Source organism: Suncus etruscus, chromosome 18 (genome assembly GCF_024139225.1).
Source record: "Suncus etruscus isolate mSunEtr1 chromosome 18, mSunEtr1.pri.cur, whole genome shotgun sequence".
In the NCBI taxonomy this organism is placed as follows: Eukaryota; Metazoa; Chordata; class Mammalia; order Eulipotyphla; family Soricidae; genus Suncus; species Suncus etruscus.
In genome coordinates, this window is record NC_064865.1 from 16,887,843 (window position 1) to 16,903,661 (window position 15,819).

The 15,819-nt window shown below is 47.7% G+C and overlaps 1 protein-coding gene across 1 annotated transcript in view; it reads right to left on the bottom strand.

The window, feature by feature from the left end:
- The window catches only part of SLC22A3 (solute carrier family 22 member 3), a 662,601-nt gene extending 648,267 nt beyond the window's left edge, over window positions 1-14,334 (bottom strand). Inside the window, exon 1 of the mRNA XM_049765464.1 lies at window positions 13,928-14,334. Within this exon, the coding sequence (XP_049621421.1) occupies window positions 13,928-14,329 (402 nt within the window). The 5' untranslated portion in view covers window positions 14,330-14,334. The remainder of the gene's footprint in view (window positions 1-13,927) is intronic.
- Window positions 14,335-15,819: the final 1,485 nt, after the last annotated feature.

A 15,819-nucleotide genomic window follows, 5' to 3' on the forward strand; every position in this document is an offset into this window, starting at 1 on the left:
ATGACAACCTCACCCTGAATCTGCAGCAACAGATAGCCAGATGACAATACACCCTAGATCAAGGATTCACAACCCACCCAGCCATCTGCTGGTGCTACATTTAAACTACATCCAATTCTAGCCCAATCTTTTGATAAAGACCAATACTTTTAAAAAGATCAATACCCAGAGGTGGGAATTCCCTGGACTGAGCCCTAGGTACCCTTTAAATTTGGCCTCTGAGCTATTCTTGGGGTTCTCATTTCTTTTTGGGGGGAGGCCCTCATTTCTTAAGAGATGTTGGATCCCAGCATGCTAGAATAAACTCCCTTGCATTTACATTACTGCCTGTCTCCCTGTTGGTCTTTTGGGTGGTGGATCATGAGTTCCAGTAATACCATCCAGAGACAATAGAGATGAGGGCTAGGAGGACTGGTTCATGTTAGGAAACTTCTCACAAAGAGAAGGGGAGTACAGGTAGGGAAGAGAAGGGACCACTAAGACAATGAGAGTTGGAAATGATCACCCTGGACAAGATCTGGGTGCTGAAAGGAGAAAAAGGGATATACATGACACCACTTCAATAATAATACTGCAAATCACAGTATCTAAAGAAATGGAAAAGAGAGAGAGAAGCTACTAGTGCCTTCTGTATATATGGAAAGTGCCCTCGCCACTGCACTACCATTCCAACCCTCAGGGGCATCCTTCTTTCTACTGTTACCTCCCATCCCAGCCATTCCATTATCTATATTGACTCAGAACTTTGCATCTGGCCAGATATAAAACAATCCATTAAATGAACTAGTTTACCTGACACTTTCCCTTCTATTTCTATTTCCTTTCATGGTTATAGCTGGGGCAATTCTGGGGGGTGTTAGCTGCTCATGTGTGGGTCTGGGGAGCTGGGCTACTACCTCCCTTCTGACCCCACATACAAAATCCATTTCCCATTCTGCTTGCTTTCCTCCCCTTGGATCCAGTGCCATCAGATTGTGTTTTAATGAGAGTACATGACCTTGGGCAGACTTTAAGAGGTGTCCGTGTTACTCCGTGTTCTGGTTATGAAAATCTTGGGCTATCCCAGTGCTTCTCAATTTTTTTGTCATGCTCCACTAAGAAGAAGAAAACATTTTTAGCGCCCCCCCCCCGCGCGATTGTAAATAGTATCTTTATTTAAAAAAAAAAACTTTAACCTGCAAAACAAAAATCCATATAATAATTTGAGTTGATTTTTTTAATCAGAGGTGATGTCTGGATTAATGGCTACAATGAGCACGTTTTTCAATGCATAGCTTTTCGAAGTGGGGTTTGAAGCAAGACACAGCAACTCTCCGCTTCGGAGACATACAGAGACATAAACTTTAGCTTGTTATGACAGCGCATGCCCAGGTCAAATGTGCCCCCCTTTACAGAGCCTCACACCCCCTGGGGGGCGCGCCCCACTCTTTAAGAACCACTGGGATATACTGAAGTTTCCAACTGGAGAAAAAGAGTCAGCGAAGACTTGGAAAGACAAATCTCAATCTGGCTGGAGGCTGTGTCTTCTCTATTCCCAAATTCCTCCCCAGAGCAGCTGTTTGTTAGCAGGAAAGTCTGAAATTCTCAGAAGATGGGTCTCTCTAAGGGGTGGGATGAAGCAGGATGTGCCAGCACCCCAGCACATGATGCCATGGGGGTCTCTTCCAAAGCGCAGCTGGGATAATGGAAAAGAATGTCTTGTTATTGTTAATGAGATGTTTCTTCTCTTTCACCCCTCATAATGCCAAATGAATTCTGGCAATGTTCCCCAGAATTTACAAATCCAAAAGCTGTCACATATCACTCTGCAGTTCAGGAAAATTTCTAGCAACAAAATCTCACCAGGAGCCGTTTTCAAAATGTCAAGCAGATGGGTTGTTTCTGTCTCAGGGAATGTTCCTGGATTTGAAGTTCAAGGCTCCTTTTTCCCAGGCTGAGAAATCAGCACTTGTTATTGTTGGTTCGTTTCAACAATTCTTTTTCTCCAGATAAGACCAGTGCTCTTTCCCCTGCTTTTTAGTGCTCATCTTTACCCAAAAATGGGATCATTTTTGGTGTGAAGATGCATGTTGCTACCAATTTAGGAAATAGAACAAAAATCTGCCTGTTGAGAGAGGCTGGGGTCCAAAGCAAAGCGCACTCCTAGAAATATCTGATAAATGAAATGTTAATATGACATGTATGGACATTTTCTGGGGCTGGAGCGATAGCACAGTGGAGAGGACATTTGCCTTACATGAGGCTGACCTCATGTAAGGACCCAATTGGTCCCCTAAGCCTGCCAGGAGTAATTTCTGAGTACAGAGTCAGGAATAATGCCTAAGTGCCACTGGTGTGATCAAAAACATTTCTGGGAGGTTTGAGGCATTGAGGACATTTTAAAAAACCATTCCAAAGGGCATGCTTACAACAAGAAGCTATTTGGCCTTAATAAAATCAAACATACATCTTGGACTAACACTGGACTATTTCCTTGGACTAAGTGACTGACCAGACAAGTCTTTACTAATGTTGTTTACTAATGTTTACTAATGTTGTTGAATATCAGTTCTGTCCTTTACACATAGGCACTCCCCAACTTAGGCCAGGTATCTTGGTGGGAGGAGGACACAGCTCCTAGTGGCAGTCCCACTGAAGCACTGCCAGAAGTCATTACTGAGTGCAGAGACAGGAGCACTGAAAAAGGAAGTCCTCATCCAGGTCATGTCCTCTCTCAAGGCCCTGTCACCTATGCCCAGTCAGAGAGAAGGGATCTCATCTATATGCATATGGCCATGAGTAGAGCCTAAGGAAAATAGGGAGGCTCAGGAACAGGTTACAGAGCAGCAAGGCCCAACAAGAGGACTCGGAGGATTGACTACAGATTCCAGACCAGGAAAGTTTGTGCTGGACAGAGGGACAAGATCAAGTCATTACACTCTGGTGACAGTAAACAGTGAGAGACATAAAGTTGTATACTAGACTGGACACTGGGGAACACAACAAGTGACACTGTAAAAAAGTGAGGGTGGGATTTGGACCTGTCTCCTTGAACTGTACAATGACTTCTCACTTCTTACATATCTATGTCTTGTGTGCAAATTTTCCATTCACTTGGAGTTAGAACCCACAAGTAACTCAGGAGTAAACCTACTTTCTGTCAGTAGTGTCAGTGACAGAGTCCTTCTCAACCCTGCCAAAATTTCTGCTTTCAATATGAATCCTGAAAGTCGCATACAGACGAAGTGACCTCCTTCCAGACGCATCGTTCTGGAACCTACTGAGCGGCCATTTTGTGGCGAGTGTGGCCCTGAGTGGTCTTGAGAGTCTGGGCTAGTCTGACCTGATGATTCCTGACTCTGTAACTGATAGAGACCAAAATATTATCAGATGATGGGTGGACAAGTACCCAATAAAAAATTGTAGAGAAGAAACACCGCCTTAGATAAATTGAAAGGAAAAATGAAAAGCAGTTCTGGTCCCATCAACCAACAAATTGCCACTGAGTCAAGGAACAAAAACCTTCATACTGAGTCAAGTTTGCTTCATATTTGTGATTGACACTCATTTCCTTTTCTCTGGCCTTTGTGTCCACACCACGTCTTGTTCTCTCACTGGTTTGTTTCTGGTGTACACTGAGTTATTTTCTTAACATTTCCAGTTGATCAGGATCAGAAGGGAGGTGGAGAGCTTTGTCATGAGAGTCTTGGCTGGGATTTGATCAAGTGGAGATCATCAAGGAAGTTTGAGGACAATGGGATTATTGAGTGATAGGGCAGATATGTCAACATGCCCCCTCACCAGGAACACAGGCTGTAGGGTTCTCAGTCCAAATTTTGTCCTGTATAGCACAGTCTCTCTCTATCTCTCTCTCTCGCTCTCTCTCTCACTCTCTCTCTTTCTCTCTCTCTCACACACACACACACACACACATACACACACATATATGCACACATATGCTGGTGTCTTTCTCAAAGTCTACAAATACCCCCAAGGTCCCCTATTTGGGTGGTGGAACAATGAGAAGGAAACTCTGGAGGGTCTCTAGCCCTTTCCCATTCTTCAAGTTCCAGGCCCAAGCAACAGTCACCCTGGATTGTAGTCACCTGAGACTGCAGTCACCAGAGATTTCGGTCACCTATAGAATACAATTGTATAGATCCTGGGTCCCCTGGTCATGCTATTACTAATGGCATTAAGTCTGCACATGGAAATACTTGTTCCCACTTTCATGTTGAGCCACTGTTTTCCTCAATTAGGAATTGTGTTCTCTAGAGTGAGAGCAACATTAAAATGGAGGTGGATGTTGCCCGTTCATTAACAATAGTGCAAACCACAATGTCAAAAAGAGTTTTTAAAAATGAGGAGAAGTGCTGAAGAGATAGCACAGCCGTGGGGCATTTGCCTTGCAAATGGCTGACCCGGGAGGGACCCCGTTTGATTCCCGGCATCCAATATGGTCCCCAAGCCTGCCAGTGGCAATTTCTGAGTACAGAGCCAGGAGTAACCCCTGACCTTTGAGTGTGGCTCAACAGCCAATCAATCAATCAATCAATAAAGTTTTTTTTTTAAGAAAAGGAGAGATAGAAGTAAAATGTCTGTACCATAGGCAGGCAGGGGGTAGAGTAGGAGCAAAACTGGGGCATTGGTGAAGCCAAATGTGCACTGATGAAGTGTGATATACATTGTATAACTGAAACTCAACCATGAGTAATTTTTGTAACCATGGAGCTTAAATCAAGTAATTATTTTTAAAAAATTCAAAAAACAAAAACCTGTAAGAGTTCATCTTTTCTTATAGCTGCATAGTATTTCTTTGTGCATCTAAACTACAGCTTCATTCATTCATTTGTGGTGGACATTTCAATTATCTCTATAGCCTAGCTATTATAGCTAATGCTACTGTGAACACTAACATCACATATCTTTCTCCAGTTAATGTTTTTAAAGTGTTTTAAGGTACGAGGCCAAAAATGGAATGACTGAGTCATATGGAAGCTCTCTTCTTTGTTTTATTTTTTAGGAATCTTGTCGCTATTTTTTAAAGAAACTGAGCTAGATGACGTTCCCACCAATAGTAAGTAAGGGTTACTTTTCACCCCATCTCTGCCAGCACCACTGGTTTTCAGTCTTTCTGGTATATGCCATTTTCACTGCATGGAATGATACTTTTGGGTTTGCATTTCCCTGAAAAATATGTGAAGATGAATTTTTTTTAATGCAAGTGGAGGGAACGGAGCAATAACACAGCAGTAGGGTATTTGCTTTGCACACGCTGACCCAGGACATACCTGGGTTCAATCCCAGCATTCCATATGGTCCCCCAAGCCAGGAGCGATTTCTGAGCACATAGCCAAGAATAACTCCTGAGCATCACCAGACCCCTCCAAAAAAAACATGCAAGTGGATCCCAAAAAAGACCTTTGGGGAACTTAAAGGAACTGAGGCTAAAACCCCATCCAACAAACCTCAACTAAAAGAGAAGATAGAGCACATGACTTAGTCTCCTGAGCCCTGTCAGGGGTAATTCCTGGGCATAAAGTCAAGCAGGACCCCTACTCCATTCTCCACCACAGAAAAAGGACTGCAGCAATATCCAAGATTTGTCAAGAGTAAGTCCTGTGGGAGCCAAAGTGATAGCACAATGGGTAGGGCATTTGGTTCAGTTGTCAGCATCCCATGTGGTCCTGTGCCTGCCAGGAGTGATTTCTGAGAATTGAGCCAGGAGTATTTACCCCTGAGCATCACCAGGCATGCCCCTCTCCAAGAGAGTAAGCCCTGAGCACTACTGGTATGGTCCCAAATCAAAAAAGTTGAAAAGTAGATAACAATAATGAACTCAAATGCTGCTTCACTAGAGCCCCTTTCTCATTGGCCAAGCTTCATCCATTATTATGTGAAGAGCTTCACCAGTGCTCTGTGATGCCACAGAGGCTGAGATGAGAAACATATGGAGGCACAACCACAAGACACTTGGAGTGAGAAGTCTGCACAACTAAAACCCCAGAGAAGGAAGACATGGGGACTTAGGGTTCTGCACTCGGAAGTTGCTCCTGGCAGGCACAGGGAACCATTTGAGATGCCGAGATTTGAACCACCATCTGTTTGAATCAGTTGAATGCAAGGTAAATGCCTTACCGCTGTGCTATCCCTCTAGCCCTGGAATCAGGACTTCTAAGAACACAGGCTCACCTAGAGTCCTGCCAAGCAGGCGTGTATGTCATCAGGAAAGTAGGAATTGTGGAGACAGTGACATAGAACTGCGGCAACATGGGGCTGTGCGATGTGAGGCCACACTCAGCTGGATCTTGGAGCTGCCATGTTGGAAGGAAGACCCATGCAGCTGTGGCCCACCCACCCCAGAAGGGCCTGGGGATAGCAGTGACTTCGAACTCCAGCACAGGCCCCATTCCTCTTGGCCTGGTTTTCTTTCTGAGGTGCCCAACACAGAGCAGGGATGAGCATTCACCACTGTGCCTGCCAAACCTTGCCCCATTGTCTGTGGTCCAAGGGAAGCAAATGGCTTTGCCTTCCGCTGCTCGTCTTCAGTCAATCTGTCATTTCTTAAATTAGATTTTGACTGAAGTTGAGCTAAAATACTCAACTAGGTTAGTTTGCCATAGGACATAAATAATTTCAAAATTTACAAAACTCTGAAGCAAGTCTGTTCGAATGATGCTTTTCACTTACAAGTGAGTACCAAGTGTTTCTTTGAAAATTTTGTTTTTCATTGAATAGTTTATAAGTAGATCTGTATTTCTTTCTTTCTTTTTTTTTGTATTTCTTTTTTTAATGTTTGAACCATACCCCACAGTGCTCAGGGCTCAATCATTGCTCTGTGTTCAGGGATCACTCTTAGTAGGCTCAGAGGATCTAACCCAGGTTTGGTGCACACAAACCAGGTAACCTGCCCTCTATACTATCTCTCTGGACCTGGCACATCAGTATTTTTATTATAAAAAAGCAAAGTATTGACACTCCCAGGATATTTCTAAGGACTCATTTAAAAAGAAGCTAAGAAAGCATTTCCCCAGAATGCACAATGTAAAGCTTTGTGCAATTTAACTTTGCTCCTTTGAGATAGAGATAAAAACACTGAAAAGCAGCATGAATGAGAGCAATAGCCAATACCACATGAGACCAACATTCTGCACAATCACAGACTGACTCAGTTTCCCACTCCTCAAACACATGCTAAAGCCTTCATAATAGCTAGAGAAATGCAGTTAGCGTGCTGCAGAACATCAGTTACATGACTGTTGGAAATGCTTGCAGATTTGGACCTGACAGAAACAGCCAAAGAAAGCCAGATATTCAGGGGTAATTTACAAGCATACTATATTAGGCTTAGTGGGCAGTTCGCAGATGGAAGGAGACTGACTAAAGGAAAACATTGTCAAAAGTGAAATCATCCACGTGGATATTGTGGAGGCGGAAATAGTGAAATCAGATGGTTCCCCTTTGGTGAAAGGACTTTCCCACAGAACGACCCTCTCCAGATTTCAGATTCATGGTTCCTGGAAGTAGAAAGTGGTGAAATGGGATAGAAAGCAGCTGGTGAAGAAGAGAAGCATGAGGTGAAGGGTGCGTGTGTCGCTGATTATGTCAGTACCCTGGGCTTGCGCGTCAAGGGCCAGAGAAGCCAACAGTGAAATCAGAGATGGTGAAGAACCCGGTGAGCTGAGGTGACTAGGGAAGGGTCAGCACAGCTGCCAGCTCACTTTTAAAAAGGACGAACCAAATTCATTCCTCGAACATAGGTAACCTTTCTGGACCAAATAAAGAGCCACACCTAGGAAAGAATAGACAAGAAGGATGTGGAGGTAATAAAAGGAGATAAGAGGGGCTGGAGCAGTAGCCTAGCAGGTGTTTGCCTTGCATGTGGGCAAACCAGGTTTGATCCTTGGCATCCCATATAGTCCTCTGAGCCTGTCAGGAATAATTTCTGAGCACAGTGGCCTCAGCACACACCCGAGTGCTGCCAGATGTCACCAAAAAATAAAAAGAGAGAAATCTCCAAAATTGTAAGTAAAAAATGTAAATTGATATATTCATTATACTCTAACTTTTAGAATAGTTCTTGTTTTAACCCAACTCCTATAAAGGGGACTAGGGTTGTAGCTCAGTGGTACAGTACTTGCCTTGCATGTACTTCCATGCCGTTTGCAGCCCTCTGTACAACATTTTGTGGCCCAGCTCTAGAGGAATCTTTTTTTGTTTTATTTTGTTTTAGTTTTTTGGGTCACACCTCCCAATGTTCAAGGCTTACTACTGACTTTGCACTCAAGGATCACCCCAACTTTGCCTCCTGGGGCCCCCAGATAAATTGAGTTTGAGACCCCTTGGTTAGAGCCTCATGAAAACAAAAGCACCATCACACAAGGAAGAAACTGGCCAGTGATCAGAGAGATGGCTCAAAGGGAAATTGGTGAGTCTCACAACAAAGCAAAGAAAAACAAATCTGGTGCGTGAGTGCTTGGCACAGGAGAATGTGTTCAATAGCAGGACCATTTTTATGGTTGAATCATGAAGGACCAGCTTTCAGGAACAAACAGCATTCTTCCCATATCCTTTCCCAGGCTTCTGAGTTTCCAAGGGAGTAGTTGAAGTCACTGATGTAACTATCCAATATCTCAAGCAGAGGAGCATCAAGTTTGCATTTATTCATTCACCCCTAAACTACCTCCAATCCTCACTGCTGGTCTCTAAGATCCCAGGATTGCCAACAGGCAACTTTGTCTAACGAGGGCACCGTTTTATTTATACTCTTCTGGAGTATATTTAGTCTTCCTTATTTTGGTTGTTCTTGTTTTGGGGCTACTTCTGGTGGTGCTCAAGAGTTATTCCTGGCAGGCATGGGATTGAACCTGAGTTCAAATACCCTACCTGCTATATTATCACTATAAATTACCCCAAGACTTCTATCTTTTTGACAATGTAATTCTTCTACTTTTTTTCTTTTTTTTTTTTGTTTTTGTTTTTGTTTTTGTTTTGAAGTTGGACTACATCTAATCTCTGACTCTGCATTCAGGGATCAGTCTTGACAGCTTGGAGGAACAGGTATAAGTCCTGAGCACTGTGAGGTGTAGTTCCAAAACCCAAACCACTCAAAAATATATGAAGTCTTATACTCTTATATTTGAGAATATCACAGACTCAACCCAGGTCCTGGCTAGACCCTTTTTCCAGTAGCCCAAAGCCCACCTGATTGACAGTGAGCACAGGAGGCTGAGCCCTGTGACAAGAGGTGCAGAAAGCAGAGAAAGAAAGAAAGTGAGGGGAGGGCAGAGAGACAGAGAGACAGAGACAGAGAGAGATCTAGTGCTTTCCATAGGACAATAGCTCCTTCCTAAATGGACTTTTCATTCTGGGAGAAAAATGAGCTGGCAAGAAAAAGCTTGGCCATCTGACTTATTTTTTAAAAGAGCTTGGAACCCAGCCCCTCCTAGGACAAGTTATCCCCCTCTTCTCTTTTTCCCAAGTCTGGCTAAAACTCCTAGGCTTGCTCCCTGAGCACTTGGCGGGGAGCAAGACTCAGACTTGTGTTTTACTCTAACCTGCAGTGTGGCAAGCTGTGAAAACTGCCTTGTGGAAGTTCCAGTCATGTGCGCGCGCACACACACACACACACACACACACACACACACACACACACACACAGCCTTGCCAGCAACAGCAGGAAGAGGGAGCAGTTGGCACTGGTTCCTGGAGGGGCCTCCTTGTCAAGGAGGCAGATAGTGACCAGGCCAAGAGTCCACTGAGCAGAGGTGATGTCCAGCCTAGCAAGATTCACGGTTCACACCAGCTCACCTGTGCCATACTGTGGCTCTGAATGGCCTGAAATGGGCCCGAATGGCACATGACCAGGTGGCCATGATAATAAAGAAAAATGAGATAGAGACATTTAGGGTATGAGAGATGAGTATCTTGATACCCACTTGCATGCCATGAACCACCAGGGTGAAGGGATGAATTTCTAATAAGTTCCCCTGGATTTGGTGCCCTAATAGGTCTGAGGGGACTGGATGGAGGGAGCATACAGGGATTAAGGAATTTGACTTTCATGTGACCAACACTCAGCAACCAAACATGGTCCCTCGAGCCTGACCAGGAGTAAGCCCTGAACGCAGAACCAAGAGGAATCCGTGAGCACCTCTAGGTGTGCCCACTTCACCAAATAATAAAATTCAACAGGTCTGAGAGAGCTGGAATCCTTTTGTTCATTCCTGCTCCCCCTCCAGCACTTCTTCTCTGCTGGCACATCAAGAAAGTATCAGTCCCTGCACCCAAGGTCCATGGCTGACCCGACATTATGAACTCTGGTGGGGGGAGATCTTTACCCAGTCAGCTCCCCGATGTGCCTTGCCCACAATTCCTATGAGGAGCAGATTTATGTCCGGTCCTCAGTTACAGGGAGATGTTGGGCACAGAGAAAGCCACTGTTCCTTCCACATCTGCCACAGGCCATGAAAGAACTGGGCCAGCTGGACCAAACTCAGAACCCAAGATAGCAAAACATGAACCCCTGCAGAAATCTGAAACTTATTTTGGATGGCTGTACCTCTGCAAGAGGGGAGTTTTTCTCCAGAACAAGACAGTGAAAATAAAACCAACAGCCACATAGAACCAAGTATCCCACCACTACCATACACACACACACACACACACACCACACATCAAGTATCCCACCATTACCATACACACACACCCCTACACACACACACACACACACACACACACACCTATACACACATGTGCGCGCCTGCTGGACTCCTTGGAATCTCTTGCACTAAAGATTATGTTTGCAGACACACAGCAGACACACAGCCAGGACCTGGAGGGGGTTAACCCAGCTCCTAATAACAAGAGAGAAAGCTAAGCCCACAGAAGTTTCAGGCTAGAGCCACTCAGTAGCCGGATAGTACTTGGACCCAGTTCCTGGTCATCTACTATTCCATGTCTCTTTTTCTTAAAAGCATGTTTTAATTTTAGGAGTACACCATGATTCACAAAATCATTCATAGAGTATTGGGTGCCGAAGGGCCCACTACCTGCCCACCTTACAGCAGCCCTGCAGGCTCAAAATAAACATACTGAACCCCCAAACAGTTTGCCAAGCCAGCCCAGGATCCAAGCTGCAAGAATGAAGATTGATTCATAGAGCAGTCCCCCCCTCCCACTCTCTCTTCCCCCTTTCCCTCTCTCCTCTCTCCTCCCTTCTCTCTCCCCTCCCTTCTCTCTCCCCTCCCTTCTCTCTCCCCTCCCTTCTCTCTCTCCTCCCTTCTCTCTCTTCCCTTCTCTCTCCTCCCTTCTCTCTCCTCCCTTCTCTCTCTTCCCTTCTCTCTCTCCTCCCTTCTCTCTCCTCTCTTCTCTCTCTCCTCTCTTCTCTCTCCTCCCTTCTCTCTCCACCCTTCTCTCTCCTCCCTTCTTCTCTCTCCTCCCTTCTCTCTCCTCCCTTCTCTCTCCTCCCTTCTTCTCTCTCCTTCCTTCTCTCTCCTCCCTTCTCTCCTTCCTTTTTCTCTCCTCCCTTCTTTCTCCTTCCTTCTTCTTCTCTCTCCTCCCTTCTTCTCTCTCCTCCCTCCTTCTCTCTCCCTCCTTCTCTCTCCTCCCTCCTCTCTCCTCCCTCCTTCTCTCTCTCCTCCCTCCTTCCCTCTCTCCTCCTTCCTTCTCTCTCTTCCCCCTCCTTCTCTCTCCTCCCTCCTTCTCTCTTCTCCCTTCTCTCTTCTCCTTCTCCTCCTTCTCTCTCTTCTCCTCCTTCTCTCTCCTCCCTCCTTCTCTCTCTTCTCCCTTCTCTCTTCTCCTCCTTCTCTCTCCTCTCTCTCCCTCTCCCTCTCTCTCCCTCTCTCTCCCTCTCTCTCCCCCTCTCTCCTCTCTCCTCTCTTCTCTTCTCTCTTCTCTCTTCTCTCTTCTCTCTTCTCTCTTCTCTCTCTCTCTCTCTCTCTCTCTCTCTCTCTCCTTTCCACAGAGCACATGCCCTCAGTGAGTGCACCTTTATTTAATACATTAGTGTCCACAACCAGAGATGATGTTCAGGGGTTTTTCCTGGTTATGCACTCTGGATCACTCCTTGCGGTGCTCAGGGGACCATATGGGATGCTAGGGATGGAACCCAGATCTGTTGGGATGCTAGGGATGGAACCCAGATCTGTTGAGTGCAAAGCCAACGCCTTCCTCTCTGTAATGTGCTTTTGGAACATTTCATTCTCTACTAGAGTGCTGCATGTTTTGGTAAGTCAGGCATCTGTCTTCCAGTGCTCTGGCTCTACTGAGATGCAGAATCTGAGCACCTGAGCAGCTTGGCAAGCAGGAGCCCCATAAGCAGGCAGCCCAGGTCGAGCCCTCTCTGATTCGAGACCACGCTCCATCCATTATCTGTTGGGAACCACAAGCCAGACTGCACAGTGGTGGATGGAGCAGCGGTGAGTGCTACTGGCAGACAAAGTAGAAACTAGCCTGGCCTGGCCTAGCAGGATGTTCACCACCTGAGCACTCAGACAGATACACACACGCACACCTGGGAATATAAAGTATATAGGACCTTGGGAAGTGTGGACCAGGTGCCCATGCCAGTGACAGAGGAGGCTATGTTGACCAGAAAAAAATCTCCCCATTATTCGAGGAAGGCATTTAGAAAGATTTGTGGAAATAAGTAAAATCGAAGACAACGGGCTTGTCTTCTCCCACTTCACTTAAGAAACTTTCAGTTTCCAGAAATCAGACTGAGCTAGGATGAGGGGAGAATGATATGAGGGCTGTGGAGAGCAGCCCGCTTGGAGCAAAGCTTCTCCCCAAGCATCTCCCCAAAATAGGGAGAGTGCTGGTAGCTTGGGTGTGTGTGTGTGTGTGTGTGTGTGTGTGTGTGTCTGTGTGTGTGTCTGTGTGTGTGTGTGATGAGCCCTTTTATTTATATTGTTTTTCCTTTTTCTTTTTTTCTTTTTTTTCTTTTTAGTTTTTTTGGGCCACACCCGTTTGATGCTTAGGGTTACTCCTGGCTAAGCGCTCAGAAATCGCCCCTGGCTTGAGGGGACTATATACCCTAGCGCTTGCAAGGCAGACAGACACCTTACCTCTAGCGCCATCTCTCCGGCCCCTTATTTATATTTTTAATAATTTTTATTGTGACCAAAGTGAATAAAAAATCTTTCACAGTAATATTTGAGGTACATAGTGGCAATTAATCAGGGCCATTCCCACCACCAGGGCTGTCCTCCCTCCACCCCCCTTCCTAGCATGCGTCCCATATCTCCCTCCTTTGCTCCCCCTCCCAGAGAGCTAGTGTAACTGTTTCCCTCTGTGTATAGCTTGTTGTAGATGGGATATGGATTCTGTTGTTGTTGACTTTGGGTTTGGTGTTTGTCTGATCCTTTTTTTAAATTTTATTTTCGCTCAATATTCATACAGCTGGTTGGTCTTGGAACCGTTTTATTTCAACTTCCCCCAAACATTGCTCTTTGTCCCAATATAGTTTTCCCGAAACCATCCCCAACTCCCCACTCCCCAGAGCACTGACCTTTGTCCCTTGGCATTTGGGAACAACAGCATTTGAGCAACCAGAGAAAGTTGCGCATTTGACCATTCCCTCCACCCGCTCTCCATCTCCCCGACCACGAGTCCATGGAAACAACAGTACTAGGGGGGCTCTGAGCAGAGACCACCCCACCAGCTCCCTACTGCAAAGTCCCAGTAACTGGACTTCTCTATGTGAAAAGATCCTGGGACCCGGCTCGGGTCTTAAAAATGCGCTCGAGCGCCCTGGAGCGGGGAGAGCCCCTGAACTTCCCGGCCAAGTAGCTCCAAAGCCCGTCGTGTGTTGGGGGGAAAGACAAAAGGCGTTGGGTGCTAGCTACACAGCCCATGCCAGGGTGCGCTGAGCCAGGCAGACCCCTACCGACCCTAAAGCCAGGGACCCCCCAGATGGCACCTTCCCTGGTTCCCCGGAGCGCCTTACCTCGCTGACGATGGTGGACTGGGCCTGGGCATAGCGCCAGCCGCCCCGGCAGGGCACGAGCGGCGCCGAGCGGTTGGGGAAGGCGGCGAGCGGGTCGGCGCAGCTGAGCGCGGCGCTGGTGGCGTTGGCGGCTTCCAAGAGGAAGCGCTGGCAGCTGCCGTGGCCGCTGCTCTCGGGTGCCGTGCGGTTCCACTCGTCCTCGGGGCTCCAGCCGCAGCGCTCGGCCAGCGCGGCTGCGCTCGGGCCGCGGCACCAGTAGCGCTCGGGCCGGCTGCCCAGGAAGACCACCCCGACGAAGAGGAAGGCGAAGGTGACGCCGGTCAGGCACAGCAGCAGGAACACGCGGCGCTGGAAGCGCCCGAACTCCCCGGCGCGTTCCAGCGCCTCGTCGAACGAGGGCATGGTGGCCCCCGGCCCGCGCCCCCGCGCCCCGAGTGCGCCCCAGCCGCCGAGTGCCCCGCGCCACCCGCGCGCGCCGCGCCGTGCCGCCTCCCCGGGCCGCCTCCCCCGCGCGCGCCCGCCTCACGCCCCTGGGCACCCCGCCAGCGCCCCGGTCTCCCCCTCCTGTCCCCGAGCGAGCGAGCGAGCGAGGGCTGCCCGGTCTCGGATCTCCTGGAGAGAGCGAGGGAGAGAGAGAGAGAGAGCGCTCCCCTGGCACGGAGATGCGCGGCACGGCTTTACGCACGAGCCAGCTGCCCCCTGCGAGCAAGCAGCCTTTCCAGAAGAAAGTTCTGGGGTCCCCCAAGCACACACCCTTGGCTCCTGGATTGTGATACTGTCCGGGTCCCCAGGACAGACAGCCTGCCTGCCGGTACTCTGAGGACGTGCGCGTGCCGTACGGTCCTGGTCTCCTGGGACGCACAAGCCACCAGGGCCACTGTCTGACCATGCCCTTGACCGGTTGCAGAGTGGGACGAAGCAGCGTGCCATTTGTGCCACAGCTCCAGGATTGCCCGATTTTTCTTCTTCTTTTTTTTTTCCCCAAAAGGGCCCCTGTGCCCTGCCTGAGTCAGCCACATGCTCAGAACATCCCTGCCAGCTCCCAGGTGAGCACCCACGAAGGAGTAGAGAGACAGGGTCTCCAAAAGAATGGAGCTCCTTGTAGGGTGCAACAAGTTTCTGATGGTTGTTTGTTGTCGTTGTCATTGTTGCTGTTGTTGTTCTCCTTCTCCTCCTTTTTCTTCTTTTTCCTCTTCTTCTCCTGCTCTTCCTCCTTTCTCCCATCTTCTTTCTTCTTCCTTTCTTCTTTTCCTTTCTCCTCCTCCTCCTCTTATTCTTTGCCACACCTGGCGATACTGAGTGGTCATTCCCATCTCTGCACTCACAAATCACTCCTGGCAGTGCTTAGGGGACCATATAGGATATGGTGATCCAATTCAGGTCAGCCACATGCAAGACAAGTGCCCCATTTGCTGTCAATGGCTCTGGACGCAGATGGTTCTTTTCTGCAGAGCCTTCTGTGCCTTCACTGTGCATCTCCCACCCCACCCTCCTTTGCCTGGTGCCTGCTGCATCTCACCTGGCACTGGCCTCCCACCTCTCCAGCTCTCTTCCAAACCCTTTTTGTGTGGTCCCCATTTTCTTCCCTGTCCTGTTTTTTCTTGAAGGTCCAGAGGCTACTGTGTAGGGCACAAACTCCCCTTACCTCCTTCAGGAGCAAGAACTCTGGACCTAGTGCCCAGAGGCCTCAGGTTTCACCAGCTCTTGGCACCAGCCTCCTTAAGTCCTGAGTCCCTTCTTCTCAGATCTGGGTAGAACTAAAGCCACTGAGGCTCCTTGAAGATTGAATGAACTAAAGTATCCGGAGGACCACAGAGCACCTCCTACGTACTTTCCTGTTGCTGTGCAGGTATTGTGACATCACCAGGTATTACACATCTGTCATTGCACAG